The sequence below is a fragment of the Mobula birostris genome, chromosome 10 (genome assembly GCF_030028105.1).
Source record: "Mobula birostris isolate sMobBir1 chromosome 10, sMobBir1.hap1, whole genome shotgun sequence".
Taxonomy (NCBI): Eukaryota; Metazoa; Chordata; class Chondrichthyes; order Myliobatiformes; family Myliobatidae; genus Mobula; species Mobula birostris.
The window spans coordinates 91,283,665-91,309,200 of NC_092379.1; the positions used below are offsets into that span (position 1 = coordinate 91,283,665).

General features: G+C 39.1%; 1 protein-coding gene across 1 annotated transcript; it reads left to right on the plus strand.

Annotated features, from left to right (window-relative positions):
* Positions 1–265: 265 nt before the first annotated feature.
* Positions 266–20,835, plus strand: LOC140204143 (transmembrane protein 47-like). Its single transcript, XM_072270558.1, has 3 exons — positions 266–771; positions 18,602–18,742; positions 20,166–20,835. Exons 1-3 carry the CDS (start codon positions 576–578, stop codon positions 20,345–20,347), a joined length of 519 nt encoding a protein of 172 aa, XP_072126659.1. The 5' UTR covers positions 266–575; the 3' UTR covers positions 20,348–20,835.
* The last annotated feature ends 4,701 nt before the right edge of the window (positions 20,836–25,536 follow it).

Consider the following 25,536-nt stretch of genomic DNA (forward strand, 5'->3'; position numbering starts at 1 on the left):
ACTTTAACAAAACAACCGAAAGTGAATGAGGGAAAGTATTTTTAATGAACTGCTGGATCGGGTCTGGAATGCACTGCGAGATTTGCCAGTAGAGGCAGATTCAATGTTACCGTCCAAAAGGGTAACAAATATTTGAAGGGAAAGAATTTTCAAGACCACGGGATATATTAACCAAACTCTTACACAGGCTTAGCAAGAGGAATATCCTTCTGTCTTACTGTAGCCATTCTATACTTGTATTAAACTTGATTGCATGGAAACAAATGAATTGTCTGAGCCCTGGCACGCCAGCTCAATCAGAGTGATTTTTTAAAAGACTGTTTGCCTCGTTGATTGTTTTCCAAAGACCCTTGTCGATGATAAATTGTAGGCAGTCCGAAAACCCGCCCGAGGAGTCGCTTCAATTTGCCGGATGATCAACAGAGCACGCAGCAGTTAGTGAAGGCATTACGATGCTGCGGGCAGAAAGCTCGCCTAATCAGTTGCAGAAGGACAGCCTCCTGACTCCGCTGGGCTGGCGGAGGAGAAGCTCAACGTCTATCTTTCCGTGCCGAGGAAAACACTTGCGGTAGATCATGGCTGTGGATGAAGTGCGCGTAGTTCGCCCCTTTAAGTTGATCGCCCTGATTTGCGTCTTTGTCGCGTTGAGCCTGGACGTGGTTGCTTTGCTGAGTCCAGCTTGGGTCACGGCTCAGCGGTCCTCGCTTTCGCTCTGGGATGACTGCAAACAAACCATGGCTGGATGGTACTGCGAGTCTGTTCTTCACACAGGTAGGGGTTCCAAAAAACATTAACACGATCAGTCGCCACAATGAACGCGCAGTGTCCTTACTTCATTAAAAACACATGTTCCAGCTCAACTTAGAAACGATTCCCTTTTTTCTGTTTACTTTTGCTAGCTGACGACTGAAGCTCCCCTCGCCTCCCCAGTCCTTCCCTCGCTCACCATCACGCCTGTTTTATCGGAGAAACTTTCGGGGCTAAGATTTCTCACCGATGCTTTGAGCCACCTTCCAGTTCATCTGTAACATTCTTTTTACAGTTTTGGTCCTGTTTGTGAAGAGGGTCGCCGGAAGGTATTAACTGTGGGGAAAGTTTCTCCTTACTATACGAGTTCTACCTTAACAAAGGTTCAGTGATTTGTTTTAGGGGGAGGTGAGCGACAGAACGCCGAAATAAAATGTGAACGTGTGGGTAGAGTGAGTCTGCAGGGAAGGAAACCAACAAAAATAAAAGCTGCTTTTGCCGAGTGGGAAACTTGGACGCTGGAACTGTGACTGGTTGGAACTTTTTACTGGCCGCAAAACTGAATTAAAAACATAATTTTGGTAGAGAAGTTAGAAATGTTGATTCAACTAATCACCCTTAAGAAAAAGGGCTAACACTCCCAGATAAATCTGTCTATTTAAGAGGAGTGCGATCTGCGGTCTTGAAATATGCTTTTGAAAGAAATAGTTGCTATTAACACTAATGTTCCTTAACTATGATGATATGGTCTGAAGCATTAATTATAAAAATTGAGGGCTTTGTGGGCGGGAACTTGGAGCAGGCTAAAGGGTCGGCAGAGCATGGTAGGACGAAGGGCCTGTACTGTACATTACTGTTGTATATTCTTTTTCTTTTTCAATCTTTTTATTAATTTCAAAATATAGAAACAAAACATAGCAATAATACAGATAATATGAGATGTATTGTTACATTTAAAAAAAGAGTAATTGCAAAACCAAATAGTGGAGATTACCAAAACTCCCATACATGTAGAACTGATCACGGATAATATAGAGCAAAAAAAAAAGAAAAAAAGAAAGAAAAAGAGGAAAAAAAACCATCCCAAAAGAAAAAAAAACAACTAAACTAAACTAAAAGACTTGGGCAAAACTAACAACTTAAAAATGGAAAAGAAGTAAACCTCAGTGTCGACGATTCCATTCCCCTCCAACAACAGTACAGAGAAATAAAACAAGTTTGGAAATGATCAAATTACATCAAATGAAAATGCTGAATAAATGGCCTCCAAATTTTTTCAAACTTAATAGAAGGGTCATAAACTGCACTTATAATTTTCTCCAGATTCAGACACACCATAGTTTGTGAAAACCAATGAAATACTGTAGGAGGGTTGATCTCTTTCCAATTCAACAAAATGTACCTTCTAGCTATTAAAGTAAGAAATGCAATCATCCTTCGTGATGAAGAGGTTAAATTATTTGAGTTTATCATTGGTAGTCCAAAGATAGCAGTAATTGGATGAGGTTGTAAGTCTATATTTAGGACCGTTGAAATAATATCAAAAATATCTTTCCAATATTTCTCCAACAAGGGACATGACCAAAACATGCGAGTTAGAGAAGCAATCTCAGACTGGCATCTGTCACATATTGGATTAATATAAGAGTATAACAAGATAGTTTATCTTTGGACATATGAGCCCTGTGAACTACTTTAAACTGTATCAACCTATGCTTAGCACATACAGAGGATGAATTCACCAACTGAAGAATTTTTTCCAATTTTTCAGTCGGTATATTAATCTCAAGTTCTCTTTCCCAGTCAGCTTTAATTTTCTTAGAGGCATCAGGACATAAATTCATAATTATATTATATACAATTGCTATTACACCTTTCTGAGAAAGATTTAAGTCTAAGATTTTTTCCAAAGTGTCCATTGGATATGGGTGTGGAAAATTAGGAGAGACAGTAATTAAAAAGTTTCTAATCTGTAAATATCTAAAAAAATGAGATCTGGGTAAGTTATATTTATTAGAGAGTTGATCAAAAAACATAAAACAGTTATCCAAGAATAAATCGCGAAAAGATATTATACCTTTGGTTTTCCAATCAAAGTAAGCTTGATCCATCATGGAAGGTTGAAAAAGAAAATTTGATATAATGGGACTTGCTAGAATGAATTGATTAAACCCAAAAAATCTTCGGAATTGAAACCATATACGTAAAGTATGTTTAACTATTGGGTTATTCATTTGTTTATATGATTTAAAAGAAGTAAAAGGAAGTAAAGTTCCTAAAACCGAACCCAAGGAAAACCCTTGTAATGAATTAGATTCAAGATTTACCCAATGAGGGTTTAAAGATGCGTCCAAATCTTGTAGCCAAAATTTTAAATATCGAATATTAATTGCCCAATAATAGAATCTAAATTTTGGGAGGGCAAGTCCCCCCTCCTTCTTGGATTTCTGTAAATATCTTTTACCTAACCTAGGATTTTTATTCTGTCAAATATATGAGGAAATTTTTGAATCTACGTTATCAAAAAAAGATTTTGGGATAAAAATTGGAACTGATTGAAATATATACAAAAATTTAGGCAAAATGATCATCTTAATAGCATTAATCTGACCAATCAAAGACAAAAAGATTGGGGACCATTTGGTAAATAAAAGTTTAATCTGATCAATTAAAGGTAAAAAATTAGCTTTAAATAAATCTTTATATTTTTTGGTAATTGTTATCCCTAAGTATATAAATGAATCAGTAACCAATTTAAATGGTAAACGTCCATAAATAGGTACATGCTTATTTAAAGGGAATAATTCACTCTTACTAAGATTCAATTTGTAACCAGAAAAGTTACTAAATTGAGCTAACAGATCTAAGATAGCAGGAATTGACTTCTCTGGGTTAGAGATATATAACAACAAATCATCTGCATATAATGATAGTTTATGTATTTCATTTCCACGGGTAATACCAACAATATTTGGCGAGTCACGGATAGCAATTGCTAAAGGTTCAAGAGCAATATTAAATAGTAAAGGACTAAGAGGGCAACCTTGCCTAGTACCGCGAAAAAGACAAAAAAAAGGAGATCTATAATTATTTGTACAGACCGAGGCTACCGGGGAGTAATATAACAATTTAATCCAAGATATAAATGTCAAATTAAAATTAAATTTCTCAAGAACATTAAATAAATAAGGCCATTCAACTCTGTCAAAGGCTTTCTCAGCATCTAATGAGATAATACATTCCAGGGTAGTAAGTGAGGGGGTATAAACAATATTCATTAACCTCCTAATATTAAAAGATGAATAGCGATTTTTAATAAATCCGGTTTGATCCATGGAAATAATTTGAGGTAACACCTTCTCCAGTCTAGTAGCTAGAATTTTTGAAAAAATTTTTGAATCTACATTCAGAAAAGATATCGGTCTGTAGGATGCACAATCCGTAGGATCTTTATTCTTTTTAAGAATTAAGGAAATAGAGGCTTCATAAAACGATTGTGGTAATTTACCTAAACTAATTGCTTCCTTAAATATTCTAGACAACTTAGAAGAAAGAATGGAGGAAAAAAATTTTAAAAATTCCACTGTAAACCCATCGGGACCGGGTGCTTTACAGGAATTTAATGATGAGATTGCAGTTATTATTTCTTCCTCTGAAATGGAAGTTTCTAATGATAGGCAATCTTCGGGAGATAGTATTGGAAAACTCAATTTACTTAAAAAATCATGCATGAAATTAGAATCATGAGGAAAATCAGAATGATATAAGGAGGTATAAAATTCTTGAAAGGTTTGGTTTATCCCAACATGATCAACTGTGAAAGTATCATCCTGTTTGCGGATCTTAGTAATTTGACGTTTAACCGAATCAAATTTCAATTGGTTAGCCAGTAATTTACCCGATTTATCACTATGAATATAAAAATCACTTCTAGTTCTCATTAATTGATTTTCGATCAAGGATGTTAATAATAAGCTATGTTCCAATTGGAGTTCAACTCTGTGTTTGTACAGCTCCTTGCTAGGAGAAAGAACATATTTTTTATCAACTTCTTTAATTTTATCAACCAGTAGAAGTATTTCATTGTTAATATGTCTTTTCAAACCCGCCGAATAGGAAATAATCTGACCACGGATATAAGCTTTAAAGGCGTCCCAAACAGTTCCGTTGGAAACTTCATCCGTAGTATTAGTTGAAAAGAAGAAATCAATCTGCTCCTTTATAAATTTGACAAAGTCATGATCTTGAAGCAAAATAGGGTTAAATCGCCATTGTCTAGTAGTACAAAAGGTATCCATTAACTTGATGGAAAGTTTCAATGGAGCATGATCTGAAATAGCAATAATGTCATAATTACAATCAACTACATATGGAATCAAATGAGAGTCAATCAGGAAATAATCAATTCCGGAAAAAGAACGGTGAACATGTGAAAAAAAGGAGAATTCCTTATCACTTGGATGTAGAAATCTCCAAATTTCTGAAATCCCAGCATCCAACATAAAAGAGTTGATAATAGTAGCCGACTTATTCGGTAAAGCCGGTCTACTTGTGGATCTATCCAACATGGGATTCAAACATAAATTAAAATCACTGCCCATTATCAACATATACTCGTTTAAATTAGGAAGGGAAGTAAGTAAATGTTTAAAGAATTCAGGATAATCCACATTCAGAGCGTAAACATTAAGCATAGCGACCTTTTTATTAAAAAGTACCCCCATAATTAACAGAAATCTGCCATTAGGATCTGAAATGATGTCTTGATGAATGAATGTAATTGAGGGATCAATAAAAATTGAAACGCCTTTAATTTTGGCTTGAGCATTTGAGTGGTATTGTTGTTTTTTTCCAAAACTTAAAGAAGCGTTGACTGTCCTCTTTCCTTACATGAGTCTCTTGAGCAAAGATAATATGAGCATTCAGTCTTTGGAATATTTTGAAAATCTTTTTCCGTTTTATTGGATGGTTTAAACCATTTGTATTCCAAGAGACAAAATTAATAGAATGAGCCATAACTAAAAATTAACCCTTTGGTGAGTAAGGGGTTAACCATAATGTGAGCTCATGAAATCGGAAGAGGAATACATGATTAGAGAGGAACCGGAAATCTCGACACTGGGGACATCTTTGTAGTTCTGAATCAGCCCAATAGAAAAAATTTAAAAAGAAAAAGACAACCCCCTCCCCCAACCCCAAGTAGAAACCCGAACTGAGCCAAAGAAGGCTGAAGAAAGCGCTAACTAATACTAACTTTAACCCCATTTCTGCAGGGGGCAACTCCAAAAATATATGTTAGATAAGTGACCTCCCAAAGACTAATATGTGAAAAATAAACAGTATTGTAAATTAGTCTCCATAGTAAAAATTACTAAAATATATAAAATAAAAGAAACCAGTATCAGTGCATATAATTAGTTAATTATAAACGAGTAAATAAAAAAAACGCTTCCAAAATAAGAAAAATGGATTATGGGAAGAAGAAGCATAAGAACATGGCGTCCCGAAAAAAAAACAAAAATTATAGAAAAAGAAAGACAAGTCGCCATTTTAATTATGCGAAAATCAAAAATAGGAAGCATATAACTACAAATGACCGTCGGATCGGATCATTAGTAATAACAAAAAAGGATAGATTAAAACAAAAGGTTAACTAAGGGAAAGTGATGTTATTCACAGAAGATAAATATTCCATATAAATTCTCGAGTAATCACTATAGTAATAACCAAAGAACAAAAATCTTAAACTTATAAATAACCTTCATCGCACAGTAGTAGAAGGTTTATTTTGAAGAAAAAAAACCAGAGAGAAAAAAATTGGTGCTGAAAGCACCAAACACAGACTAAGAGAGGGTGTCTGTATCAGATGGGAAATTATCATCCAAAAAGCTCCGAGCGGCAGTTGTAGAGTGGAAAACACGACGATTTCCATCGGGAAGAGAGATTCTGAGTCGTGCAGGATACAGTAGTGCCGGTTTGAGATTTTTTTGATAGCATTCCGACATTAAAGGTTTAAAAGTCAGTCGTTCCTTCATCACTTCAGGACTGTAGTCTTGAACTATCCTGAAGGAATGCTGACGATACTTTATCATCCCTTGTCGACGAGCGATCTGGAGAAGTTGTTCTTTAACATTAACATAATGGAAACGAAGAATAACTGGTCTGGGTTTGGAAACAGCCGCTGCCGACTTTACCCACGGTATACGATGGGCGCGATCGAGTAATGGAGGATCGTTGGGAAAAACTGAACCGAACGAATCCTTTAAAAGTTGAGCAAAGAATATTACAGGATCTCCAACCTCAACATCCTCGAGTAGGCCAATTAAACGTAAATTTTGTCTTCTCGATCAATTCTCAAGATCAATAACTTTGGACTTAAGTTGTTGGAGCTGTTTAGTAGTCGAAGCTAGATTCTTCTCTAAGATCTCAACTTTTGTATCCGTCTTCTGAGATTTAGTATCCAGCTCAGAAATTTTTGCATCGTGTTTTTGAACATCAGCATTCAGGAATTTCAAAGATTCCGTGATTGATTTTAAATCTTCATTAAGGCTTTGACGATGTTGTTCAAATTGAGCAGTTAAACTTTCAGATAATTTTATCCGATGCTGCTCAAACATTTCCTCCAAACACTTCACCATAACTTCGTAAGTTAATTCCGTTGGTTTAGAGTCACCTTTCTTCTTTCCTCCGTTCCCATCAGCGTCTTTCCCATCTTTGGTTTTAGATCTCGTACTCATTTCTTTAAGCTCAAAAGTTGCGATTGACAAAAGGAAGTTAATTAATCGATAATTCAGAGAGATAAAGTAAGTCTTCTGGTGTACTTAAAGTTGATTAGATCAAGAAGATCATAGGTTAAAAAGGATAACGGGAATGGAGCGAAGCCAGAAAGACGACCTCACTCCATGAGCGCTCCCTGCAGAATCCTGTTGTATATTCTAAAACAGTTTTGTTTTGTAATTGCTCTTACGGTGTTCATTTGATTCTGACACTAAGGATATTTGGGAGGTTAATAGTAGCATAAAATGTTGAAGTCCGGTACAAAGTGACACAGCGGACATGTGTGTGATATACTGAAAGCTCACCGCCATAATTTTTTTTTCAGATTATGGGGACACTCAGTCCTCCTTTATTGTCATTTAGAAATTTACTCACTACACCAACATAACAGACCTATGTTGCCAACACTGCACCTAGTCTTGTAACAAAATGTGTAAGTTTAATTGTTGTATTTCCTTTGTTGTTCAAACTGGATGACAAAAATTTTCAGAGAGTATCTTTCTGTCACTGAAATGTTTTTGTTTTACATTTAATCAACAATGAATATGTGAGAATCTATGGGCTTTTCTCCCCCTTATGGCTTATTTGATAGCATTGTGCCACTGTTAGATTCTAGGTTCAATCACTTTTCCAGAAACCCAATCACAAATCTAGGCTCAAACTGAAGGAGTGTCATATTGCCAGAAGTGACATCTTTCTGGTGAGGCATTACATTGTGTGTCAGTGATTCATGCACTCTCTCAGATTAATAAAATGCCATGGAGCTATTTCAAAGAAGAGCAAGGAATTATCAATTGTGCAGTGACCAGTCAATGTCATACAAAACAGATTATCTGGTTATTATCACATTGTTGAAGTTTGGTGTGAACAAATTGACTGTGCTACCTTAGGAATTACAAAAAATAGCATCATCACTTTGGGTGCCCAATGATTGTGAAAGAACAGTCTACTTAGTTGTTTTCATTCTATTTTGTCACCCTTTCCTTTTCATAAGCATGTTGAGCTATGATTTAGCATTACCCAATTTGTGTGTGGCACCTAATCTAACTTCCATTGTTTGTTCACGAACTCTCACATGCCCAGTTTTACATACAGAGGGACAAATGTGTCTTGGAATGCATTTCCACCAGCACCAGAGAGTTGAGAAGGGATACAGGGTACCTTCCTGTGTTGGTTCTGGCACAGAATATAAAAGGAGGCAGTGTTAAAACTGTTTTTAAAAGAAACACTAGTTAGGCCACAGCTAAGATATTGGATGCGGATCTGAACACTGTGTCAATGAAGATGTGATAGAACAAGGATATTACAAGGGCTGGACAGATTAGCTAAAATAAGGTTTTTTTTTCAGTAAAGAATGCAGAGGGGAAATTAGCACTATTTAACTGAAAGGCTTTGGAGAGTCTTTTCATTCTGTTTAGCTGGGCAAACAGGATAAAGTGTTAGTTACAATCGTGCATTTGCTAAACCAATATTGAAAGGCCAGGTTATGATCCACAAAATAAGTTTGAATCCCATTCTTTTAGAATTAAATAAATAAAATATGTTAGAAAAGTTAACTACAGTGATGATTTTGAAACAACCAGATGTCACTACAAACACATCTACTTTAGTAGTGTCCTTCAGAGTAGGAAATAACCCTGTCTCAGTTATATGTAATTGACACGTAGATGCTTTCTAAAATGGTCAAGCAAGCTGGTCAACTTGAACAATAATCTAAAAGCAAAATACTGCAGATGCTGGAAATTTGAAATAAAAACAGAAAAAGGTAGAAACATTCAGCAGGTCTACTGGCACCTTTAATCTCCTGAAATAATTCTATTTCTCTCCCAACAGTTGCTGTCTGACCACCTCTTATTTTTATTTTAAAGTTTAGATTATGAGAACACTCAGTCCTCATTTATTGTCATTTAGAAATGCATGCTTGCATTAAGAAATGATACAATGTTCCTCCAGAGTGATATCACAGAAAAACAGGACAAACCAAAGACTTAAAACTGACAGAACCACATAATTATAACATATAGTTACAGCAGTGCAAAGCAATACCATAATTTGATGAAGAGCAGACCATGGGCACGGTAAAAATAAGTCTCAAAGTCCCGACCAACTCCCGAGTCCCCAATAGCAGGCGGCAAAGGGAGAAACTCCCTGCCATAAACCTCCAGGCACCGACAACTGTCGATGCATTGGAAGCACCTGACAACAGCCGACACTGAGTCCGTCCATTCGAAAACTTCAAGCCTTCGATCCAGCCTCCTGAGTGCCATCCTTTGCCGAGCGCCTTCAGCCTCGCCCTGGCTGCTAAAACAAGTGAAGCCGAGAATTCGGGGCCTTCTCCGGAGATTCCGGACCACACAGTAGCAGCGGCAGCGAAGTGGGCATTTCAGAAGTTTCTCCAGATGTTCTTCCGTACTCTCACGTCTGCCTCCATCAAATCAGAATTGTGCAAGGTCCCCTACTTGACAGATTACAGATATCATTCACCGGAGTGGCCGCACGCGCTGTGTCACGCCACACCACCATCTTCTCCTCCTTCAAATTTATAAGAATTTGATTTCTTTTTGCCATTTAAGAGCAATTTGAAAAGAACAATAAATACACTCCCAATGATGCTATATCTCCTTTGAATGAATTAACTACATAAGGGGTATCAGTATAAGCTAATTTCTTCTGTTGAATGTTAAGGATATTCTTCTCTGTGGGGTGGGACTATCCTTCCATTTGAGGGGGGTAGAGGAGACAAAATTTGTTTTTGCATTTGAACGGTACTCCCAAGGTCACAGGTTGAAATTTGGGAAGAGGGACTATTAATCTGATATTCTTCAACCAGCATTGACCTGAAGAACTGGATGCTCTCAATTTGTAATGTAACTTTTAGGAGCATTGCAGTTGTAGATGGTTCTAATCTTATCCATTGTTCATGCAATGGATTATCCCACCCATCTATCCAGCATCCTCTTTGGCTACGTCCACACTACGCCGGATAATTTTGAAAACGCCAGTTTCGAGTAAAAACGACAGGCGTCCACACTAAGCATTTTTCAAAATATCTCCGTCCACATTAGATGGATATTTGGGCAAATCTCCTCCTACTGGGCATGCGCAGCACACACAGAAAACAAGCGAAGAGGATATACTTCGTGTGCGTTTGTCCAGTTACAGAGTAGAAAAACTTTAAAGGAATTGCTCTTGGCTCTCGCACAGGAGGACTTAAAACTTAAAAAAAACAAATACTGGAACGTATGGAGGCAACCGACAGGGAGTTCACGGACAGTATGACCCAGCTGACAACGAACATTGAAAAACTAACTCTGTTACATTAATAAAGCACCTTGTTAAACGTATAAAACGTCTGCATCAGTGTTATCTTGTATTTCCATACAATGTTACATTAGGCTGTTACACATCTATTGTCAGAGAAGTACTTGCATAAATAGGTAAACCACCTTCATACAAGCAAGGACAGAAAACGGCAAAGTGAATATACTTATTTATTCAGTAAGCTATGAGTCAACTGGCTTCAGTCTCGTCCGTCTGTTCTGAAATTGTTAGGTGGTGGCGTTCAAGAAAACAACGAACATCTGTTCCAGCACATCATGACAGCGTTTTTAAATAGTCAAGAAAAGCTCACTTTACAATTTAACTCTCACGCTGTTCACACCGACTGCGCGTTATAACAGCTTGCGCAGTACCAAGCAGAAGCAAAAAAAAGCATTGTTGTTGTGGTGTTGTCATGACGGCGTTTTAAAATCTCTCCGTTTACCCCGTACACACTACGCCGGATATTAAACGTTTTCAGATTTATTCACTCTGGAGAGTGTTTTCGAAAATCTCCGTTTTCAGGGGCTGAAAACACCGTTTCAGTGTGGACAGGAGGGCAAAACGAAGAGAAAAAGCTTCGTTTTCAAAATTATCCGGCGTAGTGTGGACGTACCCTTTGACTTTCTACCATCAGGGAGGAGACCTCGATGCATAAAGAACAAGAATGGTCAGGATGGGGGAAAGTGTTTCTTCCCTTAGGCCATTAGGCTTCTGAACTCCCTGGCGCATCGCATTCAAAGTGTCGCTGGTTAATTCTTATAGTATTTAATTTATGCACTTTAGTTTGTTATTTATGTGTGATTCAGCTGTAGATTTTATCCTTGCCTTCATAAGTTATGTGTATTCCTGTGTTGCGGTTCAGAAAACCATCTCATTTCTATATACGTTATATACATGTACATAGTAAAATGGCAATATACTTGACTTGATATCTGGTAGGGACATGACATAGCAAGGGACCCTAGGGTGTTTTAATTCCTCTCATTACTTAACCCTTGGGCATTAATAACAATGCAACCCCCTTGCCCGAGAAACATGTTAACAACAAGCTGAAGTCAAGCTCTGGACCTTACTTGTAGGTATGGTAGACAAAACTGTTACGCTGATCAAACTGAGCTGTCCTATTATGATTCAAAGGGAGAATCTTTTTTTGATGGGAGATCCCCAGAGAATATGCTGTGACACATCAATGGTGGAAATGATCAATAAAAGGAAAAGCTCTTAAAAATTGCAGGTAGACTGTCAGTCCTCTGACGATCACTGTGCCGTAAGGTTATTCTCTGAAGAAAGAGCTTTGGTACTATTCCCTGACCCTGGATTACAGATGGGAGCAATAGCCAGAGTGTTGAATAATAAATCACATTTAGACTTGTTTCATTCTGGCTATGGAGTTTGTTCATGTCATAAAGTTCGAGAATCTGGTGGTAACCAAGAACATTTGCCATTAGAGCCCTTCTGTGAAGAATCTGCCTTTAAAGGAGTGGAGGCCAATTAATTCTGTAAGGAGATCCAAGAGAGATTTGCATTCAGATTTTATCCTTTGCTGCCACTTGTCATGCCTGAGCACAGTTCAAATATATTTAATTGGCTGTAGTAGAATTGCTGATGTGATGTAGGGAATGTGCGAGCACAGCAGGTACCCACATAAAGTGATGTGGTGGCATCATAACAACTCTGTTAGCCAGGATAACTTCTACTTTCTTTCAAAATGCACCAACCAGATCTTTTATATCCATCTTCAGAGATTGGACAAGGTCTAGATTTAACATCATCAAAAAATTATTTCTTCAGCTTAAATGTAGGTCTCTGTGTTATGCTAGTGTTCTGAGCTCAAGCCTCTACAGTATTACTTGAACACCAACCCCCCCCCCCCACAACCTTCTGACTTTGAAATGACCCAACTAACCATAGCTCATCCAATCTGTCTAATGTGAAGTGACTTTTGAGATCATTCATTACGGCGCAGTAGATAATAATTGTTAGGAATCTATCAATGAATGGTAGGGCCATAGAGAGTGTTATTGAGCAATGAGACCTCATGGTACAATAGATAGTTTCCTGAAAGTGGCAACACAGGTGAGTGAGTGGTAAGGGTAGTTTATGGTATGCTTTCTTTCATCGGCTGAGCCAGTTTAACGGGAGTTAGGATGTCCTATTACAGTTGTACAAATTATAGGTTAGGCCCCAAATGCTGTTAATGTATTATGTGATGTTTTGGTGGCTGTGCTACGGGAAGGATGCAATTAAGCAAGGGAGGATGAGGAAGGCATTTACAGGGATGTTGCCAGGTCTGGAAGGCTTGAGTTATAAGGAGAAACTAGATAGGCTGGGACTGTTTTCCCTGGCATGAAGGAGGATAAAGGGTAGATATTTTTTAAAAAAATCAAGGGATGCATAGCTGGGAAAGATGGTCACAGTCTTTTTTTTCAAGGATAGATGAGTCTGACTGCATAGTCAGCAGCAACTTTGCAGTTTTCTCCCCATCCTAAGGTCTGGTGAATTGCAGCACTCTGAGCCGCAATTATCTGTTAACTCCACAGGCAGTGTAACTCAGTAGGACAGTAGGACTGTGTAGACAGCTGTTGTAACTTTGCCTTCACTTGGGTTGAATTGCAAAGTGTTTGTTTAGCCTTAAGAGTATGCTAAGCTAAATCGTTTCCATGGTGCCCTTTACTTCAATTCCAAACAGCTGCAAATTCCAAATACTGCAACATAGCAGTTGTAGAAACCACAGGGCTGGCCAGTAGTTGCATCTGTTTCTGTACATCTGTTTATTTTTTCTGTAATTCAACCCCTTCAGTCATTTTGAGAGTTTACACAATTAATTCTGTAAATAAAACTTCCTGCGTTCAAACATCAATTTAATTTGTGCAGGATTCAAAGATGCAGAGTCATCGTCATGATGCTTATCCTAAATTTTATTAGGTCATGAGGAGAAGAGAACCAGAAATTTAGGGACACATGCTGGAAAACTAAAATTGCACCCCTGAAATTGGTATATTTTCCTTTTTGGGATTTTGGATGAAATCTCTATTTAAGATCTCTAAGATTAGGATTGTAATTAGTATTTATTTTTGGACTAATTATTTGGTTTGCAACAGCAAATTGAGAGATATCTTTCCTGTTTTGTGCAGTGGTTTGGGGGCGGATAAGAATGGGGAAAATGGGCAATCTTCTTGATGAAGAGAAGGTACTACTACTTCAAAAACTAAAGTAGCAAATTACGTATGATTTGAAGTTGGCAACTCCTTTCACTGTAAGAGTATCTTTTCTTTATGCCATATAGTTGGTATCACACTAAGCTGGCTCAAGCAGAGATTTAAAAAGATACTTGGGCAACTCTGTCAATAGATTTTTTTCCCTACTCATTCCTGTCCAGTGATTTAGCAGTGTTCTTTGCCAAGGATTACAGGGTGGGCACGAATCCCAGCATCTTTTGTGCAGACCTTGATCTTCAAATGTCCTTTTACTCTGTCGGGCTGTGCAAGCACACTGGAGGCAATCAGGAATTCTTTCATTGATGTATCTTTGCTGAGAGATAGCTACAAGGTAATGGACACCATTCTTTTATTCCAGCGTCTAGCTGTTAAATTATTATCAGAGGATGGTATAGTACAGTAGGAGCATATTGGTTAAGGGGATGTTGGGAGTATGGCCTATCCTTGTGTACTTAACTGAGCAAGTCGATCAATATCTGGAGCACAGCTGAAGAAAAGGGGGATTGACATAGTGGGTAATGACCCCTGCCTTCCTAAACACTTCTCCAACTTAGATGACCTAAAACAGACATTTCAAGGGACTAGAATGATACCTGAAAGTACTGCACAAAACCTCCAAGTCCATTGGAAGGACAAGCAAACCAACAACGGTGATGTCTCCCAGGCCAATATCCCAATCATTGAGGCAATAATTAGAACTGCTCGGCCCTGTTGTGTCAAACGTGTACAATGCAGTCTGCCCCAGATTTCAGAAGTACTGATCCTACAAAGGAGCTTTGAACTCAGTTCAGATCAGTGTATAATAATCACAGCCGTTTTGTTTTTTGGTAAGCTTATAACCTTGGAGAATTTCTTGAATAATGGAAATTAGAGTTGGGGAATTATAAATTAGATACACCAGAAGGTCAAGACTAATTTCACTTCCCTGTGTCACTATCAGGAACTCTCCAGGTTGCACAGTGCAAACCAACAAATTCCCTGGCTAAGGTGAGCTTGATGTTTTCATCCAGAGTAGATAATGGAAAGTAGCACTTTCTCCGCCCCCCCATGCCTCCTGTTTGCAAAGGATGGAAAAAACAACCACGATTCCTTGAAAAATCACTGACCTGAAACATCAACTGGTCCTACGTAATTACTGCCTGAGTAATTCTGACATTTTCTTGCCTTTATTTCAGACATCCAAAATCTGCCACGTTTTCCTTTCGGGATCGCAACCCCACTTTTTTTTCCCAGCTCCAGTTAATGCTGGTGGGAGGTGTACCTGGCTCGGCTATTTTTCTTTTCCCGCCACCACATCTGCAGCCAGTACTTTCTCCCGTCAGGCTAGTTTATTCACCATAAGGGTGAAGTGCTAGATTGTGAGGATGAATTGGAATTATCAGGTAATGACTTGTTTGCAGGGGAAATCCAAGGCTATGTCACAGCTGCAGTGTAATATAACTTGACACTGCCGACACTGATAATCCTAAAGTAGTTTCCTGGCTCACAAGTTATAATCAATTGGTAATGGTTAATTGCTAGATGATGTCAGAGATCAGCGAGTCTTTGGATTCTTTGCCAAAAAGAGCTCAGAACTGACCCAGTGTCTTTGGCTTGAAACGTTAATTCTGTTTCTCTTCCCATTGTTCCAGTAATTACTATTTTCATTTATTTATTAAATTTTCATAAAGTTTTGATTGCTGAAGGAATCAAGGCATGTAGTGTAGTAGAGAAACATGATGCTGAGGTGAGTTTGACATCCATGATTTTAATTAATAAAATGGAGGTGTGGGGTTCGGATGTCAACTTTATTCCGAACTTGAAATATGTACAAAGGCAAAATAACTTGGAACAATGAAATGATTCTTCTTGGTTTAGCTACTTTATTTTCTCCCTCCCTACAATTAGAAGTAAACCCGATTTTTGACTTGTAGCCAAAAGGGATTAACATAAGAAATAGGAGCAGGAGTAGGTCATCTGGCCCGTGGAGCCTGTTCTGCCATTCAATAAGACCATGGCTGATCTGGCCTTGGACTCATCTCTACCTACCTGTCTTTTCCCCATAACCCTTAATTCCCCTACTATGCAAAAATCTATCCAACCTTTTCTTAAATATATTTACTGAGATAGCCTCCACTGCTTCATTCGGCAGAGAATTCCACAAATTCTCTGCACAAATTCCAGAAGATGGCGTCGCAACGCAGTGCACGTGGCCACTCGGAAATGATATCGTATTTGTGAAGTAGGATGTCGTGCACAATCCTGATTTGATGGAGACAGACGTGAGAAGCATGGAGGAACATCTGGAGAAACTTCTGTAATGCCCGCTTCGCTGCCGCTGCTACTGTGCGCTCGAGAATCTCTGGAGGGGAAGGCCCCAAATCCTCCGCTTTGCCTATTGCCTGTTGCCGGGGCCGGGGTCGAAGCGCTGGGCAGAGATGGTGCTCGGTGTCAGAGGGCTGGTCGGAGGCTCAAAGTTTTCGGATGGACTCAAGAGTTGGCTGTGGTCGGGGTGCTTCCAGGGTGCTGCATCGGCAAGTTTGCGGCGCTGGAAGCTCATGGCAGGAAGAGAGTTTTTCTTCCTTCTATCATCTGCGTGAGATGATGGGACTTTCGAGAGACTTTGAGATTTTTTTTTACCGTGCCCATGGTCTGTTCTTCTATCAAATTACGGTATTGCTTTACACTGTTGTAACTATATGTTGTAATTATGTGGTTTTTGTCAGTTTTTTTAGTCTTTCTTTCTGTGATATCATTCTGGAGGAACAAATAGTATCATTTCTTAATGCATGCATTACTAAATGACAATAAAAGAGGACTGCGTGTCCTCATAATCTAATCTAATCTAAATTCACCACTCCTCATCTCCGTCCTAAATCTACTCCCATGAATCTTGAAGCTATGACCCCTAGTTCTAGTCTCACCCACCAATGGAAACAACTTTCCTGCCTCTGTCTTATCTATCCCTTTCATAATTATATATGTTTCTATAAGATCTCCTTTCGTTCTTCTGAATTCCAGCGAGTGCAGTCCCAGGCGATTCAATTTCTACTCACAGTCTAACACCTCATCACCAGGAATCAACCTGGTGAACCTCATCTGTACCGCCCCCAAAGTCAGTATATCTTTCCTCAGGTAAGGAGATCAGAACTGCACACAGTACTCCAGGTGTGGCCTCACCAGTACCCTGTACAGTTGCAGCATAACCTCCCTGCTCTTAAATTCAATCCCTCTAGCAATGAACACCAACATTCCATTTGCCTTCTTGATAGCCTGCTACACCTGCAAACCAACCTTTTCTGATTCATGCACAAGCACTCCCAAGTTCCTCTGCACAGCAGCATATTTTATCATTGAAATAATAATCTACTGTTACATTTTTCTTCCTAAGTGGGTGAGTTTGATTCACTACGCTCGGTCCCCTCTCCCAGATCGTTAATATGGAACTCTTTTGAGCTGTATTGAGACCCAGCTCATTGCATAGATTCATTTTCTTCAGCTTATGTACCCATTGGCATCCAGTGAACAAGTTCCAAGTTGCAAGAAAGCCTAGGGTATCACATTTTGGATTTAAATAATTAAAACAGTTCAAATATTTGCATTTCTCCAGTCAGCCACACCATTCAGATGATGAGGGATGTAGTTCCTATGCCAGTCAGGGCTGGATGCAACGTGTATCTGGACTAACTTCAGGGAATTGCTGTTCTGCAGCTGGATTGCCTGGTGAATTTAACGGCTGAGCAGACGTGTGCACGGGACCTGATCCTAAGCTCCTTGGTTTTCTGGCTTTCACTGTGTTTGTGCAAGCCACCTGCAGAATGCCGAGGCAAGAATGAGGAGTATGGTCATTTATAAATGTAGACCATAAATCAAAACATTCAGCCTATAAATTTTTGATTATATGATCCCTACAAAGTTGAGTCTGTATCTGCTTCCCTTTGGTCAATCTCTTTGACATTGCTTATTAGAGATACTGACAATCCTATAGAAGCTTTCTGTGTATGAGCATCTTAGGAAATATTGAGTTATTTATTCAACTCTGTATTCAACAAAACAAAGCGAATTTCCGATGATCGCCGGATGTCAACTAAGAGCGAGTATTCTTCTATGGGGGAAACAATGATGTTTTTGATCAGCGAAGCTTCTCAATCCCAGTGGATTTTAAATTCGGAACAGCAGATGCAGCATCTGGAATTGTGGTTTATGAGATAAATTCCTCCTTGTTGGAAGAATTTCAAGCTAATTACCTGTGTCTAGATTTGGAATTGGTTTATTATTGTCATGTACCACAATGCAGTGGAAAAACTTAGTTTTGCCTGTGAGATAAACAAAATTAAAATGTCTGCAGTGCTTAATATATTTCTATAAAGGATTGTTAAATACAGTGATACATTCTAATCTTGGAACACAGCTCATTGTGGGTGGACTGAAGTAGACTGCAATCCACCCACCACATCCAATAAGCAACCCAATTCCATCCTTTCCTTCTCCATAATGAGATTGTCCCTGCAGATGCCTTCAGTTCTCTTTTTAAAAAAAACTTATGTTTCTTCATCCAGACTGGCAGATCGCTACACTGGTGCTACTACTTGCTGGAGGATCATTCACTCTCATTGCATTTCTCTTTGCTGTGATCTCACTTTGCAAGGGTGCTCACAAACGCTGTTACAGAACAATATCTGTAATGCTGTTCATTTCAGGTGAGTGGGTGCATGATGTTTATAGCATCTGGGTAGGAGACAAATGTGTATTTCAATTGCTGCTCACACGTTGTTGAAATAGCTGCCCAGTCCAAGCTGGAAATAAACAATTATTAGGTATTGCTTCAGAAATAAATCTCTTGGTTTTTTCTCCCCCTTATCCACACAGTCAGAAGGAAGTTTCTGGCAGTCACGGCAAATATAAACTGAAGTGATTTATAAATGTTGAGGCCTCACTCTACACACGATTCTTTGTTGTTAGATTAAAAATGTTCAGTTTTCTCTTATCTGTACAAAGTCAGAAGCATGCTTCTGAGGCTGCTTTCCTTTGAACCGCATTATGTGTCACATATAAACTTAAGTAATTTGATATTGTTGATACATCAGACAATGCCCGATTTTTGTGCATACAGATATACCTATGCACAAAAGTTCCTTTCTGATATCAAGCAAGGGAATTCAGACAGTCTTTATCCTCTCCCCACCCTCGCATTCCATGGGTGCTTGGATTTCTCTTTCTTGAATGACTTTACCATATTTGGACATTGCACTTTGGTTGCAAACCACAGGGGGCATCTCAATTAGCATTTGGCTTCCAAGCAAATGTTTTTCAATGGTTAATGCTGATACTGAGATTGATTACTAACCAAATGTTCACACCCTCTAAGTCAGCTCATAAATGGTGATATCATGCAATCTGTCTGTCTGATTAGAAAAAGGTCTTAAATTTTTCAAAAGTACTTTAAGAGTAGAAAATTATTTCTAAATATTGGTGTATATGCCTGTGTTCAATAACAACCACTTGGATTGTTATTGAGCATAATGCATATTAGGATATAAGTTCAGTTATGATAAGTGTATGCTTCAGAACTAAAGCATGGTCATAAAACTAAATACCAAAGTAGTAAAGGCTAGGATTCAATAAATATTTTTGTCTTGTATGGAATAACCTTACAGTAATGAATACCACAATCCCATACTTTATGAAGGTGGCTTGGCCTCTAAAGTCACATCCAAAAGTAACTGATCTGTGCTCTTAAATATGTCACCGTAGATAATGTGTCAGACTTGGCCCTGTGCTAATCAAAAGGTTGATATAGATCTAGGCTTTTGAACTGATGGGTGGATCTCCTTGGGAAGTATGGTTAAGTCAGGAGAGTGTAATTATTAAAAAGGAATTGCTTTAATCCTGTATTCATAATTAGAGTGGAGAATTGGAAGAGAGGGGGTGGAAATTGGAGAAACAAATCTCTTTGTAGGGGAGCACAGTAATGTATTGGGATTTGACCTGCTCATGCCAGATTTAAATGATTCCCCAACTTGTAATAATTAGTAAGAATTGCTAGAAAATTCTCAGCGCTATAAAGGAAATGGTACATTGCAATATCACCCTATCTTTAATTCTCAATTTTTCATGTTTTAGTTGTTTTGCAGGTTTGTGCCCTGGCTTTGTATCCTATCAAGTTCATTGATGCCAACACACTGAGGACATACCATGAGTTCAACTGGGGCTATGGCATTGCCTGGGGTGGAACCATCTTTATGCTTGGAGCAGCTATACTCTATTGCCTGAATACAGACACCTATGAGGAAGAGTATTATTAGTTTCTATTCTTTACTGACCTTATGAACCTTAAGATTTAATGGCAAGATAAACTTTTGCTGCTCAAAGACAGTTAGAAAACATGAATTTGAGAACAAGTATTGAACAAGATCACAATGGACAGCAGACATTCCAAGAACAAATTCTTCAGCAAATGCAGCTTTTGGCAAGGACGTAAGGTTCAAGTAAAAAGAGAAGGCTTCAGTCATGAGAAATGACTCATAATGGTGTTGTGCAATCTTTATACGGTTTGCTTTTAGGTTCAGCTATTCCAAGAAGAAATAATTGTCTTTTATTATGCACATATTGTATCTCACTGAAACAGTATTCTAATTGGACAATGATTGCTTATTGTTAGTAAATGCACTATTCCAGAAATTGGGCAATTCTGTTATCAGCATTGTTTCGGCCTTTGTTTTACTACTTTGTCTAATTGTCTTATTCCTAATAAATACAAGGTCTATTCTATATCGGTCTTGCTTGTGGTAAACTTATTAATGCAAAGTAGGAAAAATTGTAACAAGTGGCCACATCTGTTCTAAACATAATACTAGCAGCTGTTAGATTTCAGCAGAAACATAATTTATGCTTGTGCACCAATGTATTATAACCCTTGAGTACTGCAGATCATGCTATTGTTCCAAGAACAGCATGAACCCTATGTATCTAAACATTTGTGACTGAACCTTTCAGTTGAGTTTCATTGATGTTCTAAGGTCATTTGTGTAGATTTTGAAATTGGTGACACTCATTCAAGCTAGAAGGATTAATTGGAAATTCCACCCTTGGTCAAACAAAGACTTTTGTTAAGTCTGGGATGGGGAGGAGTTTGGGGAAGAAAGATGAACACAGTTGATAAACAGACTTTAGGTTACACATTTCTCACCTGTTAAAGCAATTTAGTATTGAACTTTTACTTCTGGGATAAGCAAATCTTCCTGTGTCTGAACTTTCTGTGCAGATACATTAGGGTGTTTTAAGAGCCTCTTGGATAGCTACTTGGTGCTAAGAAAAATAGAGGGCTACGTGCTAGGGAAATTCCAGGCAGTCTCTAGAGTAGGTTACATGGTCAGCACAACATGGTGGGCCGAAGGGCCTGTAATGTGCTGTAAATTTCTATGTTCTATGAACATGATTCAACTATTTTAACATATAATCTAAATGCCCATTCCTCACTACTGTCTTCACTAAACTGCTCCCTCCCCCCCCCCCGCAAAATAAACTTCCTTTGAACATGATCTGTTTTATACAATTTAAGAATTTCCTGTGTTGGAGCTTTTGTAGTACCTGTCCAGAACCATAAACTAAGATTTGTTCATGATGTTTAAGTAGCCTTTGACTGTAACTATGCTTAAGAACACTATCTAAATTTTTAAGTGGGATAATTTATTTATTTATTGGGTTTTGGAGTTCTTTTGATAGGAAAAAATCTTAAAGGCTATACAGATCTGGTTTTTGTTTCTTTCCCCTGATTCTATATTGAAGAGTTCCAAAAATAAGTCATACATGATGGTGGGACCATTTTCAGAAGTACAATGGAGGTAATTCATATGCAGTAAATCAGAATCAAATTTATTATCACTGACATATGACGTGAAATTTGTTGCAGCAGTGCACTGCAAATCTATAGAAATCTATAAATTACAGAAATAGTGCAAAAAATGGAGTAGTGTTCATAGGTTTATGGAATTTTCTAAAATCTGTTGACTGAGTGGAAGAAACTATTCTAAATTCCTTGAGTAAGCGTTATCAGGCTCCTGTAGCACCTCCCTGGGGGTAGTAATGGGAACAGGGCATGTCCCAGGCGAAGAGGATCCCTCGTGAGGTGTCACCTTTTAAAGATAACTTCAATTGTAGGGAAGATTGTGCCCGTGATGGAGCTTTTCCGCAGCCTCCAGTAAGCCTGTGCATTGGAGGCTCCAAACCAGGCTGGGATGCAACCAGTCAGGATGCTCTCCACCGTACATCCATAGAATTTTGTGAGTGCCTTTGGTGACCTACCAAATTTTCTCAAACTCCTAACAGTAAAGCAAGACTCTGTTGACTTCAGCTTGGCATTTAATACAACCATCCTTCAGAAGTTGGTGGGTAAACTGCCCTTGCTGGACATAACGCCCCTCTGTAACTGGATCATGGACTTGACAGAAAGGCCACAATCAGTCTGTGTTGGCAGAAACATCTCTAGCTCCATCATGGTGAGCACTGGCGCTCTCCAGGACTTTGTGCAGAGTCTGTTGATGTACGGCTAGGTTGCTAGATCCAGTTCAAACCAAATCATCAAGTTCGCTGATAATGCAGCAGTGGCTGGCCTCATCATCAACAACAATGAGACAGCATACAGAGAGGAGATGGAACAGATAATAGAGTGGTGTGAGCACAATAATTTGATTCTCAACATGGACAAGGCCAAAGAGATGATTGTGGACTTTAGGAAGGTGCAGGCTGACCGCTCCCCACTGAATATACTTGGCTCTTCCATGGAGCGAGTTAGAAGCACCAGCTTTCTGGGAGCGTACATAATAGACGATCTCATCTGGTGCCTCAACACCACCTCGAAAGCCCAGCAGTGTCTCCACTTCCTGAGGAGATTGAGTCAAGTGAGGCTCCCCCCCCCCATTTTACCCAGTTTTTACAGGAGCACTGTCAAGAGTGACCTGACCAGCTGCATCACTGTCTGGTAAGGGAATTCCAAGGCATCTGACCACAAGTCCCTACGAAGGATTGCAAGTACTGCTGAGAGGATCACTGGGTCTCTCTTCCACCCATTAGAGATGTTTATCAGGAGCGCTGTGCATGGCCTTTAGCATTGTCATTGATCCCTCCCATCCGTTCAACAATCTCTTTGAACCCCTACCATCAGACAGGAGGCAACATAGCATTAAGACAAGAACTGTTAGGATGGGAAACAGCTTCTTCCCCCAGTCTGCAAAACGACTGAACTCCCTGCCACCACAATCTCATCGGGTATGAAGTGCCAGCAGCATTATACTCTTTATTCTTTAACTTGTATATGCGCCTTATTATTTTCTTAATTTGTTTGTGGTAATTTTACTTAGTGTTATGCATGTGAGTTATATGTACTGTATTGGACAGCTTGGTCCAAAGTAACATTTGTTCGACAGCATATGTGTACAGTTCAATAACAATAAACTGAACTTGAACTTGATGTTGATGGTCAGGAACTTGAAGCTGTTCACCTCTTCCACTGCTTAACCTGCAATGAGGACTGGGGTGTGTTCTTCTGACTTGCCCTCCCTCAAGTCCACAATCGGTTCAATGGTGTTGCTGTTGTTGAATGTGAGGTTGTTGTGTTACCACTCAACCAGCAGATATACCTCAACCATGTTAGCCTCCTCATTGCATCTAAGACCAACAACAGTCATGTCATTAGTGACTTTATAGATAGTGTTTGAGTGGTGCTCAGGCACATAGTCATGATGTAGATAGAGTAGTGCAGTGGGCTTAGCATGCATCCCTGAGGTGTGCCTGTGTTGATGATCAGCGAGAAGGAGGTGTTATTACTGATCCTAAGGAAATAAGGAAACTGAGGATCCAGTTGCAGATGGAGGCAAAGAGGCCCAGGTTCTGAAGTTTAGCTATTGGTACTGAGTGAGTGATGAAACATAGAACCATAGAAAATCTACAGCACATTAGAGGCTCTATGGCCCACAATGTTGTGCTGACTATGTAACCTATTCTAGAAGCTGCCCAGAATTTCCCTACCGCATAGCCCTCTATTTTTCTAAGCTCCATGTACCTATCCAAGAGCCTCTGTTGTGTCAGCCTCTACCACCTTCACTGGCAGTGCATTCCACACACCCACCACCCTGTGTGGAAAAACTTGCCTCTAACATCCCTCTTGTATCTACTTCCAAGCACCTTAAAACTATGACTCCTCGTGTTAGCCATTTCAGTCCTGGGAAAAAGCCTCTGGCTATCCACATGAACAATGCCTCTCATTATCTTGTACAGCTCTATCAGGTCATCTCTCATCTTCAGCTGCTCCAAGAAGAAAAGGCCAAGTTAACTCAGCCTATTCTCATAAGGCATGCTCTCCAATTCAGGCAACATCCTTGTAAATCTCCACTGCACTCTTTCTTTGGTATCCACATCTTTCCTGTAGTGAGGTGACCAGAACTGAACACAGTACTCCAAGTAGGGTCTAACTAAGGTCTTGTATAGCTGTAACATTACCTCATGGCTCTTGAAGTCAATCCCATGGTAGATGAAGGCCAACACACCATATGCCTTCTTAACAACATTGTCAATCTGCGCAGCAGGTTTGAATATACTATGAACATGGACCCCAAGATCTCGCTGCTTCTCCAGTCTTACCATTAAGATTCCAGAGTCTTACCATTAATATTACATTCTGTCTTAAAACCTGACCTACTGAAATGAACCTAGCTGAAGTTGAACACCAAGCTCTAAATTGACGCACAACAGCTTGACATAAATGTTGTGGTTGTCCAGATGCTCCAAAGCTGAGTGGAGAGCAAGTGAAATTTTCTCCTGTAAACCTGTTGTCGCTATATGTGTTTGCAACTGGTCCATGTCCTTGCTTAGCCAGAAGTTAATTCTAGACCTAACCAACCTCTTGAAGCACTTCATTACAGTAAATGTCTGTGTGGTCAGGTGATATTTAAGGCATCTCATGCTGCTGCTCGAGTCCAGGAATGATTGCTGCCTTTTTGAGGCAGGTGGGAAACTCAGATCTCAGCAGTCAGAGGTTGAAGATGTCCTTGAATACTCCATCCAGCTGGTCAGCACAGGTTTTCAGTATCCAGGCAGGTACAAGGCTCTGACTGCCTGGTGAAAGGTGTTTGAACATTGGCTTCCAAGATAGAGATAACAAGATTGTTGGATACTGTGGGGTTCACACTGATGTAGTGTTATTCTTCCTTTCAAAGTGTGCATAAAAGTTTTTGAGCTCGTCGGGGAGTGAAGCATCATTTCTGTTTGTGCTGCTAGGATTCATTTTATTAGAAAGTAATACCTGCATACCCTGCCACAGCTGTTGTGCATTCAATTGTGTCCAACTTCAAATGAAATTGCCAATTCATTCTCACAATGGCCTTCCATAGGTCATACCTGGATACCTTTCAGAATTCTGGAGAGATTGTCTTGAACACCACAGATCTAACCCTCAACAGACTGCAAATCTCTTGGTTCATTCAGAGCTTCTGTTTTG

Coding starts and splice junctions, on each gene's coding strand:
- LOC140204143 (XM_072270558.1), top strand. CDS start 576: ATGGCTGTGGATGAAGTGCGCGTAGTTCGCCCCTTTAAGTTGATCGCC. Junction 772..18,601: donor CGAGTCTGTTCTTCACACAG/GTAGGGGTTCCA, acceptor TTCTTCATCCAG/ACTGGCAGATCGCTACACTG. Junction 18,743..20,165: donor TGTAATGCTGTTCATTTCAG/GTGAGTGGGTGC, acceptor TTCATGTTTTAG/TTGTTTTGCAGGTTTGTGCC.